General features: G+C 59.5%; 2 protein-coding genes across 3 annotated transcripts in view; one reads left to right on the plus strand and one right to left on the minus strand.

Annotated features, from left to right (window-relative positions):
* ITGB4 (integrin subunit beta 4) overlaps window positions 1-11,229 on the plus strand; it is a 32,117-nt gene extending 20,888 nt beyond the window's left edge. Inside the window, exons 27-40 of one of the 2 annotated variants that reach the window (XM_040244512.1) lie at window positions 1,044-1,248; window positions 2,384-2,541; window positions 2,882-3,062; window positions 3,191-3,328; window positions 5,571-5,753; window positions 5,843-5,974; window positions 8,178-8,414; window positions 8,564-8,722; window positions 9,103-9,252; window positions 9,781-9,969; window positions 10,059-10,214; window positions 10,299-10,463; window positions 10,557-10,664; window positions 10,782-11,229. In XM_040244512.1, coding sequence (XP_040100446.1) covers window positions 1,044-1,248; window positions 2,384-2,541; window positions 2,882-3,062; window positions 3,191-3,328; window positions 5,571-5,753; window positions 5,843-5,974; window positions 8,178-8,414; window positions 8,564-8,722; window positions 9,103-9,252; window positions 9,781-9,969; window positions 10,059-10,214; window positions 10,299-10,463; window positions 10,557-10,664; window positions 10,782-10,921 — 2,301 coding nt within the window. In that variant the 3' untranslated portion in view covers window positions 10,922-11,229. The remainder of the gene's footprint in view (window positions 1-1,043; window positions 1,249-2,383; window positions 2,542-2,881; window positions 3,063-3,190; window positions 3,329-5,570; window positions 5,754-5,842; window positions 5,975-8,177; window positions 8,415-8,563; window positions 8,723-9,102; window positions 9,253-9,780; window positions 9,970-10,058; window positions 10,215-10,298; window positions 10,464-10,556; window positions 10,665-10,781) is intronic. The other variant, XM_040244514.1, reaches the window with a different exon arrangement.
* Window positions 11,230-11,329: 100 nt separating this feature from the next.
* On the minus strand, window positions 11,330-18,300 carry GALK1 (galactokinase 1). Its single transcript, XM_040244601.1, has 8 exons — window positions 17,986-18,300; window positions 17,071-17,260; window positions 16,517-16,636; window positions 16,189-16,324; window positions 15,898-16,079; window positions 11,819-11,969; window positions 11,574-11,736; window positions 11,330-11,477 (listed from the first exon to the last, which is right to left on the minus strand). The coding sequence occupies exons 1-8, from the start codon at window positions 18,148-18,150 to the stop codon at window positions 11,406-11,408; spliced, it is 1,179 nt and encodes a 392-aa protein (XP_040100535.1). The 5' UTR covers window positions 18,151-18,300; the 3' UTR covers window positions 11,330-11,405.
* Window positions 18,301-19,142: the final 842 nt, after the last annotated feature.

Here is a 19,142-nt window from a genome sequence, read left to right on the forward strand (position 1 = left end):
AGAGTCTTTTCCAAAGAGTCAACTAACTCTTCCCATGAGGTGGCCAAAGTACTGGAGTTTCAGCTTTAGCGTCATTCCTTCCAAAGAAAACCCAGGGCTGATCTCCTTCAGAATGGACTGGTTGGATCTCCTTGGAGTCCAAGGGACTCTCAAGAGTCTCCTCCAACATCACAGTTCAAAAGCATCAATTCTTTGGCACTCAGCCTTCTTCACAGTCCAACTCTCACATCCATACATGACCACTGGGAAAACCATAGCTTTGACTAGATGGACCTTTGTTGGCAAAGTAATGTCTCTGCTTTTCAATATGCTATCTAGGCTGGTCATAACTTTCCTTTCAAGGAGTGAGCGTCTTTTAATTTCATGGCTGCAGTCACCATCTGCAGTGATTTGGGAGCCCAAAAAAATAAAGTCTGACACTGTTTCCACTGTTTCCCCATCTATTTCCCATGAAGTGATGGGACCGGATGCCATGATCTTTGTTTTCTGACTTAATCCCAAGATGTTCAGGAAAAAGCTCTAGGGCATTGAAAAATAAAAACTGGAGGTGATAGAAGCACCCCACCCAGGAAGCAGGGCCTGGGGACTGGTGGGATTCAGACTTCAGAGCCCCAGGGTGGGGAATAGTTCCTCCCTCCTAGGTGAGGCCTGCAAATCTCAGCTCCCCTGGCTGAGTGCCTGCCTGTGTGGGACCCTCCTGTATCTGCATCCTTGTCTCTCTGTGCCTTGGTTCAAATCCCAGCTCCACCACAACTACCTGTGTGAACTTGGGCATCTTTCTTTACCTCTGTGTGCCTCAGTTACCTGATCTGTAAAATGGGGACGGTAATATCTCTACCTCACTCTGCCCTGAGGAAGAAACGAGCTAATATCTGTAAAGTACTTGATGCACAAGAGGTGCTGTATAAACAGGAGCCATTGCGTGTCCACGTGGGACAGTCTGTGCGTGAGGGTCTCTGCATTGGCTGTGGGGTGGGGGTGGAGCATGTGGCCTTGGCTCGTCTCCCAGGCCTGCTCCAACTCTGACCCCTTCCCATTCCTAGGACTATATCCCCATGGAGGGTGAGCTGCTGTTCCAACCTGGAGAGACCTGGAAGGAGCTGCAGGTGGAGCTGTTGGAGCTGCAGGAGGTGGACTCCCTCCTGCGGGGCCCTCAGACCCGCCGCTTCTACATCCAACTCAGCAACCCCAAGTTCGGGGCCCGCCTGGGCCAGCCCCAGTCTGCCACTGTCATCATTGGGGAGCGAGGTAGCCAGAGCCTGGGGTCAGGTTAAGCAGGTGGGAAGGGAGGGCTGGGGCTTCTAGAAAGTCTCAGCCGTAAAAATACAGAATGCTCAGTTAAATTTGAATCTCAGATAAATAACAACTCAACTTGTAGTATAAATATATCCCATATGCTATCTGGGATATACTTATTCTTAAAAAGTATCTTTGTGTGAAATTCCAGTTTAACTAGGCATCTTGTGTTTATCTGGCAACCTGCTCTCAATCAGAGACCGGGGTCATGTGGCCACCCACCATTAAGCCTTAGCCCTTTGACTTCAGCCTTAGTTCAAGCTAAAATGCAAGTGTTTCAGAAGGGGTGAAACACTTCTTATGTGCCCTTAGCTTCCAGTATAGTGGGGCCTGTGAGCCCACCCTGGAGGAGAGGTTTGCCAAGAGGATGGGGGCGGAGGAGGAGTCTTGGGGTAGGGGAGAGAGGAAGGGCGTTGGAGGAGAAAATGTTCCCTGTGGGTCACGCCTTGGCTGCCAAAGGGACAAAAGAGCAAGCCCTCATCCCTCTGGAGACCCTCCTGGGTCCCCCTGGAGCAGGGGGAAGGTTCAGTTCAGTCGCTCAGTCGTGTCAGACTCTTTGTGACCCCATGGACCGCGGCACGCCAGGCCTCCCTGTCCATCACCAACTCCCGGAGTTTACTCAGACTCATGTCTATTGAGTTGGTGATGCCATCTAACCATCTCATCCTCTGTTGTCCCCTTCTCCTCCCGCCTTCAATCTTTCCCAGCATCAGGGTCTTTTCAAATGAGTCAGTTCTTTGCATCAGGTGGCCAAAATATTGGAGTTTCAGCTTCAACATCAGTCCTTCCAATGAACATTCAGGACTGATCTCCTTTAGAATGGACTGGTTGGATCTCCTTGCAGTCCAAGGGACTCTCAAGAGTCTTCTCCAACACCACAGTTCACAAGCGTCAATACTTCGGCCCTCAGCTTTCTTTATAGTCCAACTCTCACATCCATACATGTGATGTGATGTGATGTGAGGGGGAAGGAGTCTTGGTGTTTAACTGGGCGTCTGGTGCCCCCTGGTGGTGCAGATGGGTTTCTGCCCCCTCAAAGCCAGAGAGGAGTCTGCTCACTGCCTTGCCCCGGCTTGACCCTCTGCAGATGAGCTGGACCGGAAGGTAATGAACCAGACTGTGTCGTCACCCCCACCGCCCCGGGGCGACCTGGGTGCCCCACAGAATCCCAATGCCAAGGCTGCCGGGTCCCGGAAGATCCACTTCAACTGGCTGCCGCCACCTGGCAAGCCAACAGGGTACCGGGTAAGGTGGGGGGCGACAAGGGAGGTGGATGGGAGGCCGGGCACACACTGTGGAGGTGGGCCCGCCGAGGCCAGAGAGGGCCCTAGGGAGAGGAGAGGGCATGCTTGGCCTTAGTGGGTGGGGAACCCCCATCGGCCCCTGAGGGGGGAAGAAGTCCCTGAAATGTGGCCCCCAGAACCCAGAAACACCTGTGCTCTGGGCCAGCCCTGCTGCGTGCGCCTGGCAGGGCACTCAATCCCTCCACGTCTGTGTGCCCACGGGACTGTAAGGGCAGGGCTCAGCAGAGGGACAGTGGGCTCTGCCAGCTGCTCCCCGCTGACCAGCCCTGCCCTGGGCACAGGTGAAGTACTGGATCCAGGGCGACTCCGAGTCTGAAGCCCACCTGCTTGACAGCAAGGTGCCCTCAGTGGAGCTCACCAACCTGTACCCATACTGCGACTACGAGATGAAGGTGTGCGCCTACGGGGCGCAGGGCGAGGGCCCCTACAGCTCCCCGGTGTCCTGTCGCACCCACCAGGAAGGTGAGGCCTCGCCACATCCATCCCCAGCCACCCTGATGCCAGCCTGCCCAGCCCTGGCCCCACCCAGAACTCTGCCCTCTTGTCCGCTGTTGACAGCACTCTTCCTGCACCCCCTCTGCCCCACCCAGTGCCCAGCGAGCCCGGGCGTCTGGCCTTCAACGTCGTCTCCTCCACTGTGACCCAGCTGAGCTGGGCCGAGCCAGCCGAGACCAACGGCGAGATCACAGCCTATGAGGTCTGCTACGGCCTGGTCAATGAGGACAACCGTAAGGGCCTGCCCTCGCCTTCTGCCTCCAGGGCGGGGAGGGGGCGGAGACCGGGAGGAGGTCACGGCATCCAGGTCAGTGGATGAGCCCCCATGTCTGGTTGCCTGGGGGCATCATTAGGTTTGTGGTCAGGTTTGGGCTGAGTTAGTTGCATCCCAAAGCAGAGCCCAGAAGCTCCCAGGGCAGGTGAGGATGGAAGGCCTGAGGTTATGTGTGTGCAGTGGGGTCACAGGTCCAGAGTGCCTGCCTACGCAGGTTAACGAGAGTGGCTCAATTCTACATGGGTGTCTTCAGGTCAGGGTAGAGAGATTTAGCAAATAAAAAGCAGAGGACGCCCTGAACTTCAAACAGTTTTTCTAGTACATTTCATGCAACGTGTTATCTGGCAGCCCTAGGCCAGAGCACTAGGCAGAACTCTTTTCTTTTCTCCCGTCCTGGAAGGGAGAGATGACCCCTGCACTTGTCAGGATGGAAAACTTTTCAGGGGAACTCAGTCCCCCACTCTTGCCTGGTACAGGGCCCTCCTCTCTGCATCCTCACGTGTTCAGTCCATCCCAGGGATGGAGAGCTTCCCACTCCAGATACGACCTGTGGACCCTAAAGTGGGTCAGACTTAGCACTCCCAGGAGGCCCAGCAGGGCAGAGGGTAGCAGGATTGTTCTGGGCCTCAGGCTCCTTGCTCTGTTCACCTGGCCGACCAAGCACAACCTTTTCAGCCCCTGCGTCACACCTTGGGTCCTTCTGCTGGCGACCCCTGATCCACCCCTGGACCACTGTCAGGAAGTCTTTTGCGGCCCGGTCTTTAAGCTTAACCAGGCGTGACTGATGATTTCAGCCCACAGTCTTAGCTCTTGCCTCACAAACGTGTGAGGAAGCCCTCCTGACCCAAGGGCATCAGCCCTTTGGGGGTGGTCCCCTTCCCTTCTCCCCCTGGCAGACAGATGTGACAGGGTGGACCCCACCTCAGCACTCAGAGGCCTCCCCCAGGCAGACAGTCCAACATCAGCCAGTTCTTGGAGCACAGCTATTCTCTTATCAGACAGCATCAAGCTTTGCAAGTGGGGTTTTCCCTGAGAGCCCTCCTTTGGACCCCTCGGACACTGAGATGTCTTCTGATCATCCAGAGAGCTCCATGTTGTCAGGTTGGGGCCCCTAGGCACCATAACTCACTCAGAGCAGCCTGGAGTCTCTTCCTTCCCCCTCCCAGGGCTGCGTGTCCTCCCTTCTGGGTGTGGGGGAGCTGCCTCACCTCTGCTCCTGGCTAACTGACTCTTGTGCAACCTCCATCCCACCCCTGGCGCACTCAGCTCGTGCAGGCCTCGGCCTGTCCTCCGCTGCAGGATCAGGCCTGCCTTTCTCCTCCCATCCTTGCCCAGGCGGCCAGGGCAGCCTTGGCAAGTGCCCGAATGTCTCCACTTTTAAAATATTTTTTATTTATCGTTTTGGTTGTGCCAGGTCTTCGTGGGGGCATGCAAGATGATCAGTCTTTACCGTGGCATGCAGGATCTTTTCAGCTGTGGCCTGTGGGATCTGGGGCTTCCCTGGTAGCTCAGCAGAAGAGAGTCCACCTGCCAATGCGGGAGATCTGGGTTCAGTCCCTGGGTCGGGAAGATCCCCTGGAGGAGGAAATGGCAACCCATTCCCATGTTCTTGCTTGGGAAATCCCATGGACAGAAGAGCCTCGAGGGCTACAGTCCATGGGGTCGCAAAAGGCTTAGACACAACTTCGCTGCTCAGCAACAACATGTAGGATCTAGTTCTTGGACCAAGGATTGAACCCGGGTCCCCTGCATTGGGAGAGCAAAGTCTTAGCCCCTGGACCACCAGGAAGTCCCCAAATGTCTCCACTTTGGATTTCCCAACAGAGCATTCGGGGTTTGGTTGGGGACGGTGAGGCCCAGGTGGTGAGGGCACTCTTGGCTCTGGAGCCAGACTCGCACAGATGCACGTGAATGCAGGACCTTCACCAACGGGTCAAGGTGACACGTGGCTGACTTGCGTCTGGTGTGTCTCTGCCACTCAACTTAGCGATGAACCTTGTGGAGCCCTGGTGACACTTCTCTAAGCCAGTCACACCCGTCAGGGCTTGGCCCGTGGCTGGGCATCAACAGTTGCTCGCTCCCTGCCTTGTTCCCCCCACCCCTGGGTGCAGTTCAGGGGCCACGCGACGGTCCTGGGGCATCCGAGACCAGGACCAGGCCGGAAGCTAGACGATCCCTCTGAGGCACTCTCCCTGCCCCAGGACCCATCGGGCCCATGAAGAAGGTGCTGGTGGACAGCCCCAAGAAGCGGACGCTGCTTATCGAGAACCTGCGCGAGTCCCAGCCGTACCGCTACACAGTCAAGGCTCGCAACGGGGCAGGCTGGGGGCCTGAGCGGGAGGCCATCATCAACCTGGCCACCCAGCCCAAGCGACCCATGTCCAGTGAGCAGGGGGCAGAGAGGCACAGGGTGGACAGGGGCGGGCAGGGGCCCGAGGTCTGGGCCCTGGCTCACCTGCCCCCCACCCCGCAGTCCCCATCATCCCTGACATCCCCATCGTGGACGCCCAGAGTGGGGAGGACTACGAGAGCTTCCTCATGTACAGCGATGACGTGCTCCGCTCTCCGGCCGGCAGCCAGAGGCCCAGCGTCTCTGATGACACTGGTGAGTGGGCCGGGGATCCCGGCGAGGATGGTGGGGATCCTGAGTAGAGAGGGTGGGGCTGTCGCTGGTGTCCAGAGACAGCAAAGGAGCCAGTGACCACTGGGCATGAAGATCAAGACTGAAAGTCCCCTCTCTGCACAATCAGCGATTTGACAGGCACCATTCTGGCTCTGGGTACAAAGGACAAAGCCAACATGGCTCATAGGCCTGGTGTGCACGTCTCTGTGTGAGGACAGACAGACAGACATGGGCTTGGGGCACGTGCTCACGGGCTCGTGCATGAGAGACTGGAAACAGTTGTGAGAGTGGAGGACTCACCAGCTGTGCCATGGAGTCAGGACACCCAGGACACCTCCCAGGAACAGGGCTACAGGCGAGGAGGCAAGCCTGGTCCGGGAGCCCCAGAATAGCGACTGGCTTGGGGGCCCCCAGAGCAGTGCTCCTTGCACTGGCCTTGCTCCGCTTCCCTCTTGGATTCCTGTACAGTGTGATGCAAAGAGCCCTCAACTGGGACTCCTGGGGTCTATTTTAGCTCTGGCTTCACTGCGGGACAGCTTCCCTTGTAGCTCAGTTGGTAAAGAGTCTGCCTGCAATGCAGGAGACCTGGGTTCAATTCCTGGGTTGGAAAGATCCCCTGGAGAAGGAAATGGTAACCCACTCCAGTATTCTAGCCTGGAGAATCCCATGGACAGAGGAGCCTGGCAGGCCACAGTCCATGGGGTATATGGGGCAAGAGTCGGACAGGACTTAGTGACTAAACCACCACTGTGGGAATTCAGATGAATCACGTACATTCTCTGCCTCAGCTTTCTGATCTGTGAAATGGGATGCCAATCATACTAGGCTGAGTGAAAATCCACCAGGATTTGTATTTCCTTTTTATATAATTTATTTTCGGCTGTGCTGGGTCTTCATTGCTATGCAGGCTTCTCATCCCGGTGGCTTCTCTTACTGTGGAGCAAGACGGGTTCTGGGGCTTAGTAGTTGCAACTCCCGGGCTCTAAAGCACAGTTACTCCGCGGCATGTGGGATCTTCCCTGTTCAGTTCAGTTCAGTTCGGTTCCGTCACAGACCCGGGATCAAACCTGTTTTTCCCCCATTGGCAGGTAGATTCTTTACAATTGAGCCACCAGGGAAGCCCCAGGATTTGTATTTTTTTCCTTCCTTACCTATGTCAGGCTTCCATGGAGTCAAACTAGGGTTCACGGGTGTTGAGGGTTTTGAGGGTCTGGGGTAGAGAGCAGCTGGTATGAAGCAGGTTCCTCAGCTTGTCGGCACCACACAGATTACTCCGCTGGCTGGAACTCGCTGGGAGGCAGGCCGGGGAGACATCATTCCCTCCCTCATCCATACGGGATGCAGGCTCAGAGCAGAGGCCACACGGCTCGCGGCACAGCCAGGGCTCTGGTCCAGAGGGTCTTCCCTCGCCAGCTGCGGCCCAGGCCGCCCTCTAACACCTCCGGGCTGAGGGTCCCGCCTGCCGCCGGGCTCCCCCCGCCGCCGCACACCCAGATCCCAGTGCCGGGGGACCACTGGCTTCTTCTCCGCGCCCCTGGCGCCCCCTGGCGGTGCCAACGCGGCCCTTCGTTGTTCTTAAGGCTGCGGCTGGAAGTTCGAGCCCCTGCTGGGGGAGGAGCTGGACCTGCGGCGCGTAACGTGGCGGCTTCCCCCGGAGCTCATCCCGCGCCTGTCCGCCGGCAGCCGGCGCTCCTCCGACTCCGGGCCCCCAGGAGACGGCACCGCCGATGGGGGCGTGCGGGGCGCCAGCGGGGAGGGAGGTGACTGGCACGCCCCCACCCGCACCCACCTCGGCTCCAGCCAGAGTCCACCGCGGCCAGGCTGCCTTGCCCGGTGACCCCAGAGCCAGGGGACCCCAGGGCAGGCGTGTAGGCTCTCCCCAGGGCGGGGCCGACTGCTGGGGCTACGAGGCCCTGGCGGAGGTCGGGTCCGTGGGGGCCTCCTGCCAGGCCAGGGGACCTGCGTTCCAGAAGCCTGCGGGCGTTGGGGGGGGCTGTGGACTCCTCCAGGGGCCTCTGTCCCTGGTGGGCAGAGGGAGGCTGGATGTTTTGATGCCAGGGGGCCCCCAGTAGGTAGGTAGGTAGGTAGGTAATCCCCGGAACTCCCAGGGCTGCAGCAGCCTGCCCCTCGGGGCTCTGGGGTCTGCGGCGGGGCCTGTGGGAGTGACCCTGTCCTGTCCCCGCAGAGCACCTTGTGAACGGGCGAATGGACTTTGCCTTCCCTGGCAGCGCCAACTCCCTGCACAGGATGACCGTGAGCACCGCCGCCCACGGCGCCCACCTGAGCCCGCAGCTGTCCCACCGCGTGCTGAGCACCTCGTCCACACTCACGCGGGACTACCACTCGCTGACACGCACGGAGCACTCGCGCTCGGCCACGCTGCCCAGGGACTACTCCACCCTCACCTCCCTCTCCTCCCAGAGTGAGTGCCGCCTCCTCCCCGGCCCTCCGGCCAATCCTTCCTCTCTTCCAGCTCCTGGAGGCGGGGCAGGGGCTGCTGTCCCCCACTGCCCCCAGCCCAACACGCACACCCGCCCCGCCCCAGCTCACTCGTGTTTTGTCCTGCCCTAGGCCTCCCTCCCATCTGGGAACACGGGAGGAGCAGGCTTCCGCTGTCCTGGGCCCTGGGGTCCCGGAGTCGGGCTCAGATGAAGGGGGCCCCCCGCTCCGGGGACTCCAGAGACTCTATAATCCTGGCTGGGCAGCCAGCAGCGCCCTCGTGGGGCCCAGGTAGTACAGGGGTGGCCGTCCTGCGTCTCCATGGCCGTCCGGCTCCATGTCACCATCCACTCACCATCAGCACTGCCCGCGCCTCCTCACCCTCCATTCCATCCACATCCATGCTGGTGCCTAAAGTGGCCTGTCCTCCTGGGGTGCTGGGCTGGGGCTAGGGCAGGAGAGGGGCCAGCTGAGGAGGGTGGGGGGCCGGCCACTGAAGCGGAGCCTGCACCCACCCTGAGTGCGGTGGGGAGGCACTGGGCAGCTTAGAGAGGGTGCTGCAGGGCTGAGTGGGCTGCCCGGCCAGCAGTCAGGGAGGTGCGGCTGAGAACCAGGGACTCCTGCCGACACCCCCCCCCCGGGGGGCTGACTGCGGCCCCCCTCATCTGCAGGCTCCCGCCTGGCTGCAGGCGTGCCCAACACGCCCACCCGCCTGGTGTTCTCCGCCCTCGGACCCACGTCTCTGAAAGTGAGCTGGCAGGAGCCGCAGTGTGAGCGTGCGCTACAGGGCTACAGTGTGGAGTACCAGCTGCTGAATGGCGGTGAGGCCTGGCTGCTGGCAGGCTGACACACAGGGGCTCGGGCTGTCCGGAGCCCAGCCGAGCCGCTTGACCACCGATGCCCCTGCTGCCACCCCCTGCCTCTCTGAGGGCCTTGCCCTTCCGAGTCCCCCACTGTCCCCTTCACTGTGTCCACTCTTTCGCTGCATCCTCATCCGCCTCCCTGGGCCTTGCTCTGTATCACTTCCCCTGTGAGGTGTTGCTTAGAGACCCAGGGCCTCTCTGCTGGGCCTATGAGAAGTGGCCCTTCTCTGGGCAGGCATGACCTGGGCCCATAATAGCCATCATACACAGATGGGATTTCAGAGTCCACTCACTCCTTGTCTAGTGCACAACCTGAACCGCCAACCACACCACACAAGGCCGCCCCCACCTGTACCCCAACCACAGCTGGTCCTGGCTGGGCGAGGACCAGGTCTGGGCTGCAGCCTAGGGGAGGGGCGGGATCAGGCCAGGGGCTAGGGATGAGGAATGAGGCTGCTCCGCTGTCTGCCCCCGGCGCCCACCCAGGTGAGCTGCATCGCCTCAACATCCCCAGCCCCAGCCAGACCTCGGTGGTGGTGGAGGACCTCCTGCCCAACCACTCCTACGTGTTCCGCGTGCGGGCCCAGAGCCAGGAGGGCTGGGGCCCAGAGCGTGAGGGTGTCATCACCATTGAGTCCCAGGTGCACCCGCAGAGCCCGCTCTGCCCCCTGCCGGGTGAGTTACCACCCCCATCCCCACCGGTGCCCCCGCCTGGCCCTCAGGTACCCACCTGTCCCCTGACAAGCTTCCTCGGCTGCCCCCAGGCTCTGCCTTCACTTTGAGCACACCCAGCGCCCCAGGCCCGCTGGTGTTCACTGCCCTGAGCCCCGACTCACTGCAGCTGAGCTGGGAGCGGCCCCGCAGGCCAGATGGCGACATTCTGGGCTACCTGGTGACGTGTGAGATGGCCCATGGAGGAGGTGCTGCCCACCCCGGGTTGGGGGGCAGGGAGGGGGTGTGTGGAGAGGGAGCCGCAGAGGCTGAAAGGCATCTTCCCTGCCCAGAGCCAGCCACCACGTTCCTGGTTGATGGCGACAGCCCCGAGAGCCGGCTGACCGTGCCTGGCCTCAGCGAGAACGTGCCCTACAAGTTCAAGGTGCAGGCCAAGACCACCCAAGGCTTCGGGCCTGAGCGCGAAGGAATCATCACCATCGAGTCCCAGGATGGAGGCAGGCTTCTTTGCCCCTTCCCCAGCCCCACCCCTTCTCTGGCCACACCTCCTGGCACCATCCTCTAACTATGCCCCCACCCACCATCTCCAGGACCCTTCCCACAGCTGGGCAGCCACTTGGGGCTCTTCCAGCACCCAGCATCAGGGGAATACAGCAGCATCACCACCCACTCCAGCACCACTGAGCCCTTCCTACTGGGTGAGTTGTCCGGTGGGGGCTCCTGGCTCTCCCCAGGAAACACAGAGCTAACAGAGGAAGGGGTCGGGGGGCAGTCAGGACCCAGGGGTAGGTCCTTCAACGCTTCTTCCCCTGCAGATGGACTGACCCTGGGCTCCCAGCACCTGGAAGCAAGTGGCTCCCTCACCCGGCATGTGACACAGGAGTTTGTGAGCCGGACGCTGACCACCAGTGGGACCCTCAGCACCCACGTGGACCAACAGTTCTTCCAGACCTGAGCTCCCCCCACCCCACACACACCCCGCCCTACCCCCTCCCCAGGTGCTGCCTCAGCTACTCCATCCTTGGACCCCTGGCGGCCCGGCCCAGCCGCATGCTGATCACAAGGCCGCTGCCTCTGGCCACAGTGCAGGGGCTCAGTGTCCTCTGGATGGCATCGAGGGGGCAGAGGTCCCGGAAGGTCCTTCTGGCTGGCCCCCTGCCCCAGGCCGCAGCCCCTTTGTAACCAAAGAGCTGGACCCAGCATGGCAAGGGCCTGGCTTTGTTCTGCACTATAATAAATGATTTCGCTACTGCTCGGCTCTGCCCTGACCCTGTCTCTAGGCCCTGTCCAGAACAAGCAGTGGTTCTCACACGCCCCTTTTCTGATGCCCCAGCACACATCCACCTCTTGAGGCAGGTGGGCATCAGAGTCAGAGATACAAGTTTATTGAGCACCCAGACAGGAGGGGAGGCCCGCCGTGTGCTGTCCCGGCGAGGGCCTCATAAGCGCAGCACCCTGGCGCCATCAGCCGCCTGGGAGAGGTAGAAGGTGGCGGTCCCACGGTACTGCTCCTGTCGGGGGATGGGGGGTCTGAGCTCGGGGGGCCCTGGGAGCCCGTCTCTCCTGCTCCCTCGCCCTCCCCTCCCCCCGACTCCAGCACTGCCAACCTGGATGTGCTGCATCACCCGAGGAGCGGCGGAGGCCTCCAGCAGGGTCACTGTGCAGCCCCCGAAGCCACCGCCAGTCATACGGCTGCCGTAAACCCCAGGCGCGGAGAGCGCAGCCTCCACCAGCTGATCCAGCTCCGGGCAGCTCACCTCGTAGTCGTCTCTGCAGAGAGAATACAGAGCCTGGAGCCGGCCCCAGCTGCAACATGTGTGCTCGCGGGGGGTCAGGCACCCAGGGGCCTCACCTGAGCGAGTGGTGACTCTCCACCATGAGGCGGCCAAAGGCTCTGTAGTCGCCGCGGCGCAGGGCAGCTGCCGCCTGGGCCGTGCGCTGGATCTCGCCCACCACGTGCCGTGCCCGCCGGAAGGCCTCCGTGCTCATCAGGTCCCGGCCAGCTGGGGAGGAAAGGGGCTCAGGCAACCCGCCACCCACAGCCTCTGGGCCCCTGTGGACTCCAGGCCGCTGGCCCCGGGGCATCTCCACTCTTGTTCTGACAAAGCTGTGGGTGGAACCTTGGGTTGGGGAGCAAGGTTTCAGACCTCGCCTCCTCGATTATAAAAGGGGGTACCCAGGACGTCCCTGGGGGTCTAGTGGTTAAGACCTCCCCTGAAGCTTCTACTGTAGGGAGCATGGGTTCAGTCCCTGGTTGGGGAACTAAGATCCTACATGCTGGGCAGTGTGGCCAAAAAAGGGGGCATGACCCAGCTCATTTGGGATGTGGGGAGAACTTAGTGAGGCAGACACATGCAGAGCTCCCAGCGTGCCTGGCACACGGTGGGCACTCAATAAACAGCTGTTTGAGCCCCATACTCTGCTTCTCTGGCGAATAGGACACTGCTGCCTTCCAGAGGCCAAGACGGAACAGAAAGCACAAGTCCTGCTGGTGTTTTTGCTGGACTAACAGTGAAACCTCCAAGGGCCAGGAATCCAGAACTGGGGTCCAGTGCAGGCCTGCCTGGGAGACCCCAGGGAACCAGCAGGCTGTCCAACTGGCTAACGCTGAAGCGGGCACAGCCAGCCGAGTCAGCCCTGAACACCAAGGAGACTTCGCAACTTAATTCTGGGTGCCAGTGAGATTCTGGGGAGGGACAGAGCTGAGCTCTAGTTGACAAAAGTGACCACCTTGGGCAGGGGCCCCGCTGGGAGAGGTGGGCGACAGGAGTCCAGCTGGTGGCTGTTAAACGTCAGAGACCAGGAGGGGCCCGATGTGGGAAGGAAGGGGAGGAGGAGAAAGAGGTCAGAGACCCGAGGGGGTGGGGGGCCAGGAAGCACTCAGGGGCGACTCTGAAGTTTCAAACGGGAGTGACAAGGATGAGGAAATAACAGACAAGGCGAAGTCAGGGGAGAGGTGCCCAGGAGAAGGATGAGTTCCACCAGGGCCAGGTGAAGGCTCCAGGACCTCAGGTGGGAATGGGGGGTCGGACTCCCGTCTGAGTCCTCAGTGGGGCAGTGGTGGCTGGAGTTGAACTGGGGACAAAGCCTGGGGCAGGTCCGGGAGGAGGAACAGGGCCCTGACCAAGCAGATCCAGCACTGAGGGGGCGGAGAGGGCAGCCCCCAGGTTTCTGCGGGGAGCCCCTGGGAGAGCTGTCATACCAGGTGGCATGGGAGACCGGCTGCTGGGTTCAGAGGATTCAGAAATGAGTAGAGAGGAGAAAGGGCTTTCCAGGTGACATGAGTGGTAAAGAAACCGCCTGCCAATGCAGGAGACGTGGGTTTGATTCCTGGGTCTGGAAGGTCCCCTTGAGGAGGAAATGGCAACCCACTCCAGTATTCTTGCCTGGAGAAACCCACGGATAGAGGAGCCTGGCGGGCTACAGTCCATGGGGTCCCAAAGTCGGACATGACTGAAGCGACTCAGCATGCACACAGAGGAGAAAATGGGGGTTGTGAGCATCGGGGACCCTTCCCAGAGGACTGGCATAGGAAGGAGACTCCATTTGAGGATGTTAGAAGACTGGGCATGTTTAAAAGCAGAAAGCGGGGGGCAGGCGGAGGACAGAAAGGCAGGCAGAGAGGAAGCACGGTTCCTGAGGGAGACGGAAACCTCCAGGGCTGGGGCGCCAGGGGTGAATGGAAGGGCCGAGGAGGAGGGGAGAAACAGCACAAGTGCTCAAAGGCAAAAAGCTCAACCACTGGCACCTGCAGAGAGCAGGTGGGGCAGGCCTAAAGCTGATGGTTCTCCAAGGACAAGATGGTCCCTGAAATGGGTCCCACACTGCCAGGGAGGGCAGCTCCTAAGGCCAGCAGCCTGGCCCCGAAGGTAGGAGGACAAGCTGATCTGCCTGGGATCGTCTTAGCCCTGCCACTCACTGTACATCCCATCACAAAAAAATGAGAGGAACTGCCCTGGTGGTGCAGCGGATAAGACTCCACCTGCCAGTGCTGGGGCCAGGGTTTGATTCTTGGTCTGGGAGCATCCATCCCACATGCTGTGGAGCAACTGAGCCCGTGCACCAGTTACTGAGTCCAAGCTCCAGAGCCCAGGAGCTGCAACTACCGACGCACTCGTGCCTAGAACCACCTCAATGAGAAGCCTGAGCACTGCAACCAAGAGCAGCCCTGGATCGCCGCAGCTAGAGAAAGCTCATGCAAAGCAACAAAGACCCAGGGCGGTCAAAAGTAATAAATAAATAAAAACTTTTTAAAGATGAGTGTATTATCTGTCCTACAGAGTTGTGAGAGAATCCAATGAGTTAATGTTTACATGACCTTTAAACTGTTCAACAGACTATCTTCCTGGCCATGTATATCTGGAAACTTAAAAATACATGTTATCTTTTGATCCTGTGATCCTACTCCAAACAATCTAATCCTGAGAAAATAGGAGGAAAACGCAGAGAAAGAATTATGTATAAAAATATCCCTTGTGGTGTTAGATGTGATTATCAGAAACTGGTTAAGTAAATTAAAGGGCACCTATATGCTGAAATGCTACAGTAGCTTTAAAAAGCCATGTTGATGGGGACTTCCCTGGTGGTCTAATGGCCAAGACTCCGTGCTCACAATGCAGGGGGCCTGGAACCAAGGAATGTTCACTGGCCAGGGAACTATTAATAGACCTCACATGCTGCAACTAAGAGTTCACATGCGGCAACCAAAGATTCCACATGCCGAAACTAAGCCCCCAGGCAGCCAAAAAAAAATCGCTTCCAGTGGCAGGGTCTGGGGAAGGGGTGGCAGGCACCATGTCAGACCTCAAAGGTGGCAAGAAGCAGCCCCTGATGCAGCCCAAGAAGCAAGCCAAGGAGATGGGATGAGGAAGATAAGGCATTCAAACACAAACAGGAGGGGGAGCTAAAAGCCAAAGCCAAAAGGCCCCCTGCCCACAGGAGGAATTAAGAAATCTGGCCAAAAAACATTCCTTGTGCCTGAGGCAATGATGATTCTTCGTTCCATTCCTGTTTAAACATCTGGACTCCCTGCCATTAACATCTGTTGCCACCTATAGCTACAATGAAGTGTTATCTTGGAACCTATTGTACATTTAAGAGTAAACTTTTGGGGGTCAGGGGAAAGCTGTGTTGATGACCGGCCTTTCATGGTACAGGAAGTGTTCTGAGAGAGTTAAGGGCAACAAAAGGGCAGATAGCAACACTGTGTTTACTCAACTTTGAAAATACAGATAATGAAAAACCAACACAACAGTGTAAATCAACCATAATTCAATAAAATTTTTTAAAGTATTTTTTAAAAAGAAAATACAAGTACAGAAGACCATTAAAGGAAATATATTAAAATGCTAATAGTAGGACTTCCCCGGTGGTCCAGTGGTTAAGAATCCGCCTGGCGATGCAGGGGACACGGGTTCTATCCCTGATTCGGGAAGATTTCACATCCCAGGGAACCGCCAAGCCTATGCGCCACACGAGCCCATGGGCTGCGACTACTGGAGTCCGGGTGCCCGGAGCCCGTGCCCCGCAAGAGGAGCCCGTGCGTCGCAGCAAGGAAGTAGCCCCTGCTCACCCAAGCAAGAGAGAGCCTGCGCACATCAGCAAAGACCCAGGGCAGCCGAAAGAAAAGCGTAGTGGCTGTCTCTGGGTAGCGATCTTATAGCTTGTTAGTTTCTCCTTTGTCCTTTTCTATATTTTCCACAGTGCATATTTAATTCCTAGACTATAAAAAATGATATCGAGATATCAAGCAGTCCTACGTTAGCCATATCAGGTGTGGGCAGAGCATGGCAGAGATTCCAACAGATGAGAGGAAGCACATCTGGGCCAAAGCCAGCTGAGGCCCCGCCCCGCCCCGCCCCCACTCAGCAGCCCCCGAGGGGTGCCAAGCAGTCTCCAGGACAGAGCGCACCCAGCCAACCCTTCACTCACCCTCCAGCTCCTCCAGCTGTACCTCCCGAAGGCTCTCCTTGCCCAGCGCCCGGGCCACCTCTTCACACTGGTGCCGCCGCAGGGGATACTCGCTGGAGCCCAGTGAGTGGCGAACGTTGGAGTTGGTGATGAGCACGGCCAGCTTGGGGTCCGACAGTGGCACCAGGCTTGTCTCCAGGGACCTGGGGCGGAGATGGAGAGCGGGGAGATGACAAGGCTGGGCGTCTCCTTGCCGCGCAGGCTCCATCCAGGAGCTCCTATGAGGTGGGAGGTCCAAGGGGAGCCCCTAACCTGCAGTCAATGAGCAGTGCGTGGCCTCTCTGCCCCAGCAGTGCGATGAGCTGGTCCATGATGCCACAGGGCACCCCTGCAAAGCTGTGCTCGGCCCGCTGACACACCTGGGCCCTGGCAGCTATTGTCCCCGAGTCTGTGGCACAGGGCGAGGTGGGGAGGCTGGGGCCCAGGAGGGGGCACTAGGGGGTCGACGGGTGGGAGCAGCAGTAGCTCCAGGGACGTTCCAGGGAGATTCCCCACCTACCCCGCCAAGGCCACGTTTGGGGTAGGAAGCTCTGATCACAGGACCTCGGGGAAGGAGGGCTGGGTGGGGGCTGGGAGGTACCTGGGCAGAGCTGCTGTAGGAAGGTATATGTGGCCACTTCCAGGGACGCCGAGCTGGACAGCCCACCCCCCAGGGGCACAGAGCTGACCACCACTGCGCTGAAGCCAGGGAGGGGGGCAGCTGCAGGGGAAAGAATGGATGACGGCAAGACGGGCCACCAGGGAGGATGAACACTAGAAGGGAAAGCGTTCTGGTGCAAAGGGAGGCAACTGCCCGGCAGCTGCTGCTGCGGGATGTGTCTCAATTGTCAGAGGTCACCAACCTGCTGGGCCAAGGGGTCCGCTGCCCTCCACCCACCCACCCTGAGGGTCCTGAGACACAGTCTCCCAGTTCTCAGGATCCAGGGCTCTGGAGACCAACACGTTGGGGTTTGAATCCTGGCTCCTCCAGTCGTGGGATGGGCAACCCAGGGCTAGTTCTGGAACCTCTGGGGGCATGTCTCCTCATCTGCCCATTGGGGAATCTCTACTCTGCACCCCTAGCCACAGTGGATCAGATGAGCTAATGGGCTTTGTGGCTGAGGCAGGAATCTGACCCAGCCCCAGGCCCCATACCTGGGTAGTGTTGAATCACTCCCTTGACATAATTGGCCCAGTGAGGGGTCCCAGGCTCCAGTGGCCGCTGGCTTGTGGGCAGGGGAAACTGCAGCCGCCGGGGCTCGTCAGCATCCTCAGAGGTAGTGAGGAGGGAGACAAGCCCATCCGCGCGGGGACTGCCCACCAGCACCGTCACAAGCTCCAGTGCCTGGCAGAAGAAACAAAAGTATGCAAAACTCCCAACACCAGGGGGCCTGGGACAGACGAGCAGCTGACCTCCCGGCTCCAGGTGAAGGGGATGTGGAGTGTCCCAGGGAAGAGCCTAACAGCTCATCAGGCCTTGAGGGGGGGCTTGAGTCCTGTCCCAGGAAGAGTCAGTGCTTTGGGAGTGCAGATCTGAACTCTGCCCTGAGCGTGGGCTCCTGGCGGTGACCAAGGGAGAGAGAATTCAACAGGGAAAAAAAACAACAGAAGAACTCCTTTCGGCGCTTCCCCATTTGGAGGCAACCGCAGAGGCACTGTACTCACTCAACCTGCCAGGCTACACCGAGGGATGAACACGGCCCCAGGCTAAGGCAATCCAATCGCCCCTGTGTGACCTTGGGCAGATGACTAGCCCTCTCTGAGCCTCCTCTGCGAATCGAACGGGCTGGACCAGGTAGCTTAGGGCTTTACTTCGCCCGGATCTACCCCTGCGACCCCTCCTTCCGCATCCCCCCACACCTTGAGGAGGCTCCCAGGGAGATGGCGAGGATCAGCAGAACACGGCCTACTTCCTCGAGGATTCCCGCCTTCCTGCCTCCCGACGTGGGAAATGCCCCGTCCGAGGGCCTCTCTACGTGCTCGGGCCCCACACGCGGCGGGAGTGAAAGTTCGGAGCGGCCCGCGCAACGGTCCACGCGGGACGCGTGCGCCTCCCGCCCAGCCCCTCACCATGGGCAGCACCAGGCCCCGGTTGTAGTCCGTGTGTTCCCCGATGAGGTTGACGCGGCCCGGGGCCGACACGGCTAGCTCGGGCTCAGCTCCGAACTCCTCCAGGAAGGCTCTCCGGGCCTTGATCAGCAGCTCCCCGGCTTGGGGCTGCTCTGAGGCGGCCATGACGCTCTCCCGGCGGCTCCGCCGGGTGCAGTCGGGTAGGCGCGGGATGCTGGGGCGAGGCCGCGCGGCGTCGGCTCACAGTAGCTGCTCGCACCGCCCAAAACCGGCCCGCACTGGCCCCGCCCCGCCCGCCGCGCCGGCCCAATCCACCGGCCGCGGGCGAGGGGGCGGGCTGGCGGCGGGCTTCGGGAAGGATCGCTGGGAGCCCACCGCGGCGGGGCTTGGCCGGACCGGGAGATCCGAGCTGCCCTTCCTTGGCCTCTGTGTCACACCCATCCAGCCGTCTACCTCGGCCAGAGCTACAGAGCTGGCCTCCAGTACACCTGGGTCTCCCAAAGGGCTCTCCAGGTCCTAAAGTCCTGCAGAGGTCACCAACCCCTGATCAGGAATCTCTAAGAGGGTGGCCAGACAATCAACATAGAAATAAGGACTGCCCGAGTTTAGTGGAGTCCCTTTCTATAGGCTCCTTTCCTAGAGTGGACGCGCTGTCCCAGCTCCTAGCAATGGAACAGTAAGGAGGATGCTAGTGGGCAGTGATGGGCCCAACTGCCAAGGGAAGTGCTTCCTCAGTCAGGAACCTTGGTCCCAGAGTCTGGTGTTCTGAATGTGACATCTCCTCTCTCACCAACCTGCATCCTAAACCTTCAAGCCTGTCCACAGTTGGCCACCCCATAGGAAACCTTGGAAGGGAAAGGCTGAAATATAAGCAGACTGTTTGAAATTAGGGAGGGGAGCTTTGTGGAGGGCTGTGGCCCGGGCTGTAGCTAGGGGTCTGCTCAGAAGTTGCCCCAAGAGCATTCAGAAGTGAGCTTTGAAAACTCCTAGAAGTAAACATTGGAGAAGGAAATGGCAACCCACTCCAGTGTTCTTGCCTGGAGAATCCCAGGGACAGGGGAGCCTGGTGGGCTGCCGTCTATGGGGTCGCACAGTTGGACACGACTGAAGCGACTTAGCAGCAGAAGTAAACATAAGGATAAACCGCTGGGACGTTG

Source organism: Oryx dammah, unplaced genomic scaffold (assembly GCF_014754425.2).
Source record: "Oryx dammah isolate SB20612 unplaced genomic scaffold, SCBI_Odam_1.1 HiC_scaffold_8, whole genome shotgun sequence".
Classification (NCBI taxonomy): Eukaryota; Metazoa; Chordata; class Mammalia; order Artiodactyla; family Bovidae; genus Oryx; species Oryx dammah.

Bases quoted from the DNA above. Each gene is read 5' to 3' on its own strand.
- GALK1 (XM_040244601.1), bottom strand. From the start codon at position 18,150: ATGGCCGCCTCAGAGCAGCCCCAAGCCGGGGAGCTGCTGATCAAGGCC. The intron at 17,261-17,985 runs GTGAGGGGCTGG...TTCTTCTGCCAG, and splicing joins GGGGCCTGGTGCTGCCCATG to GCACTGGAGCTTGTGACGGT. The intron at 11,970-15,897 runs GTGAGTGAAGGG...TTTCCTCCCCAG, and splicing joins ACAGCTGGAGGAGCTGGAGG to CTGGCCGGGACCTGATGAGC.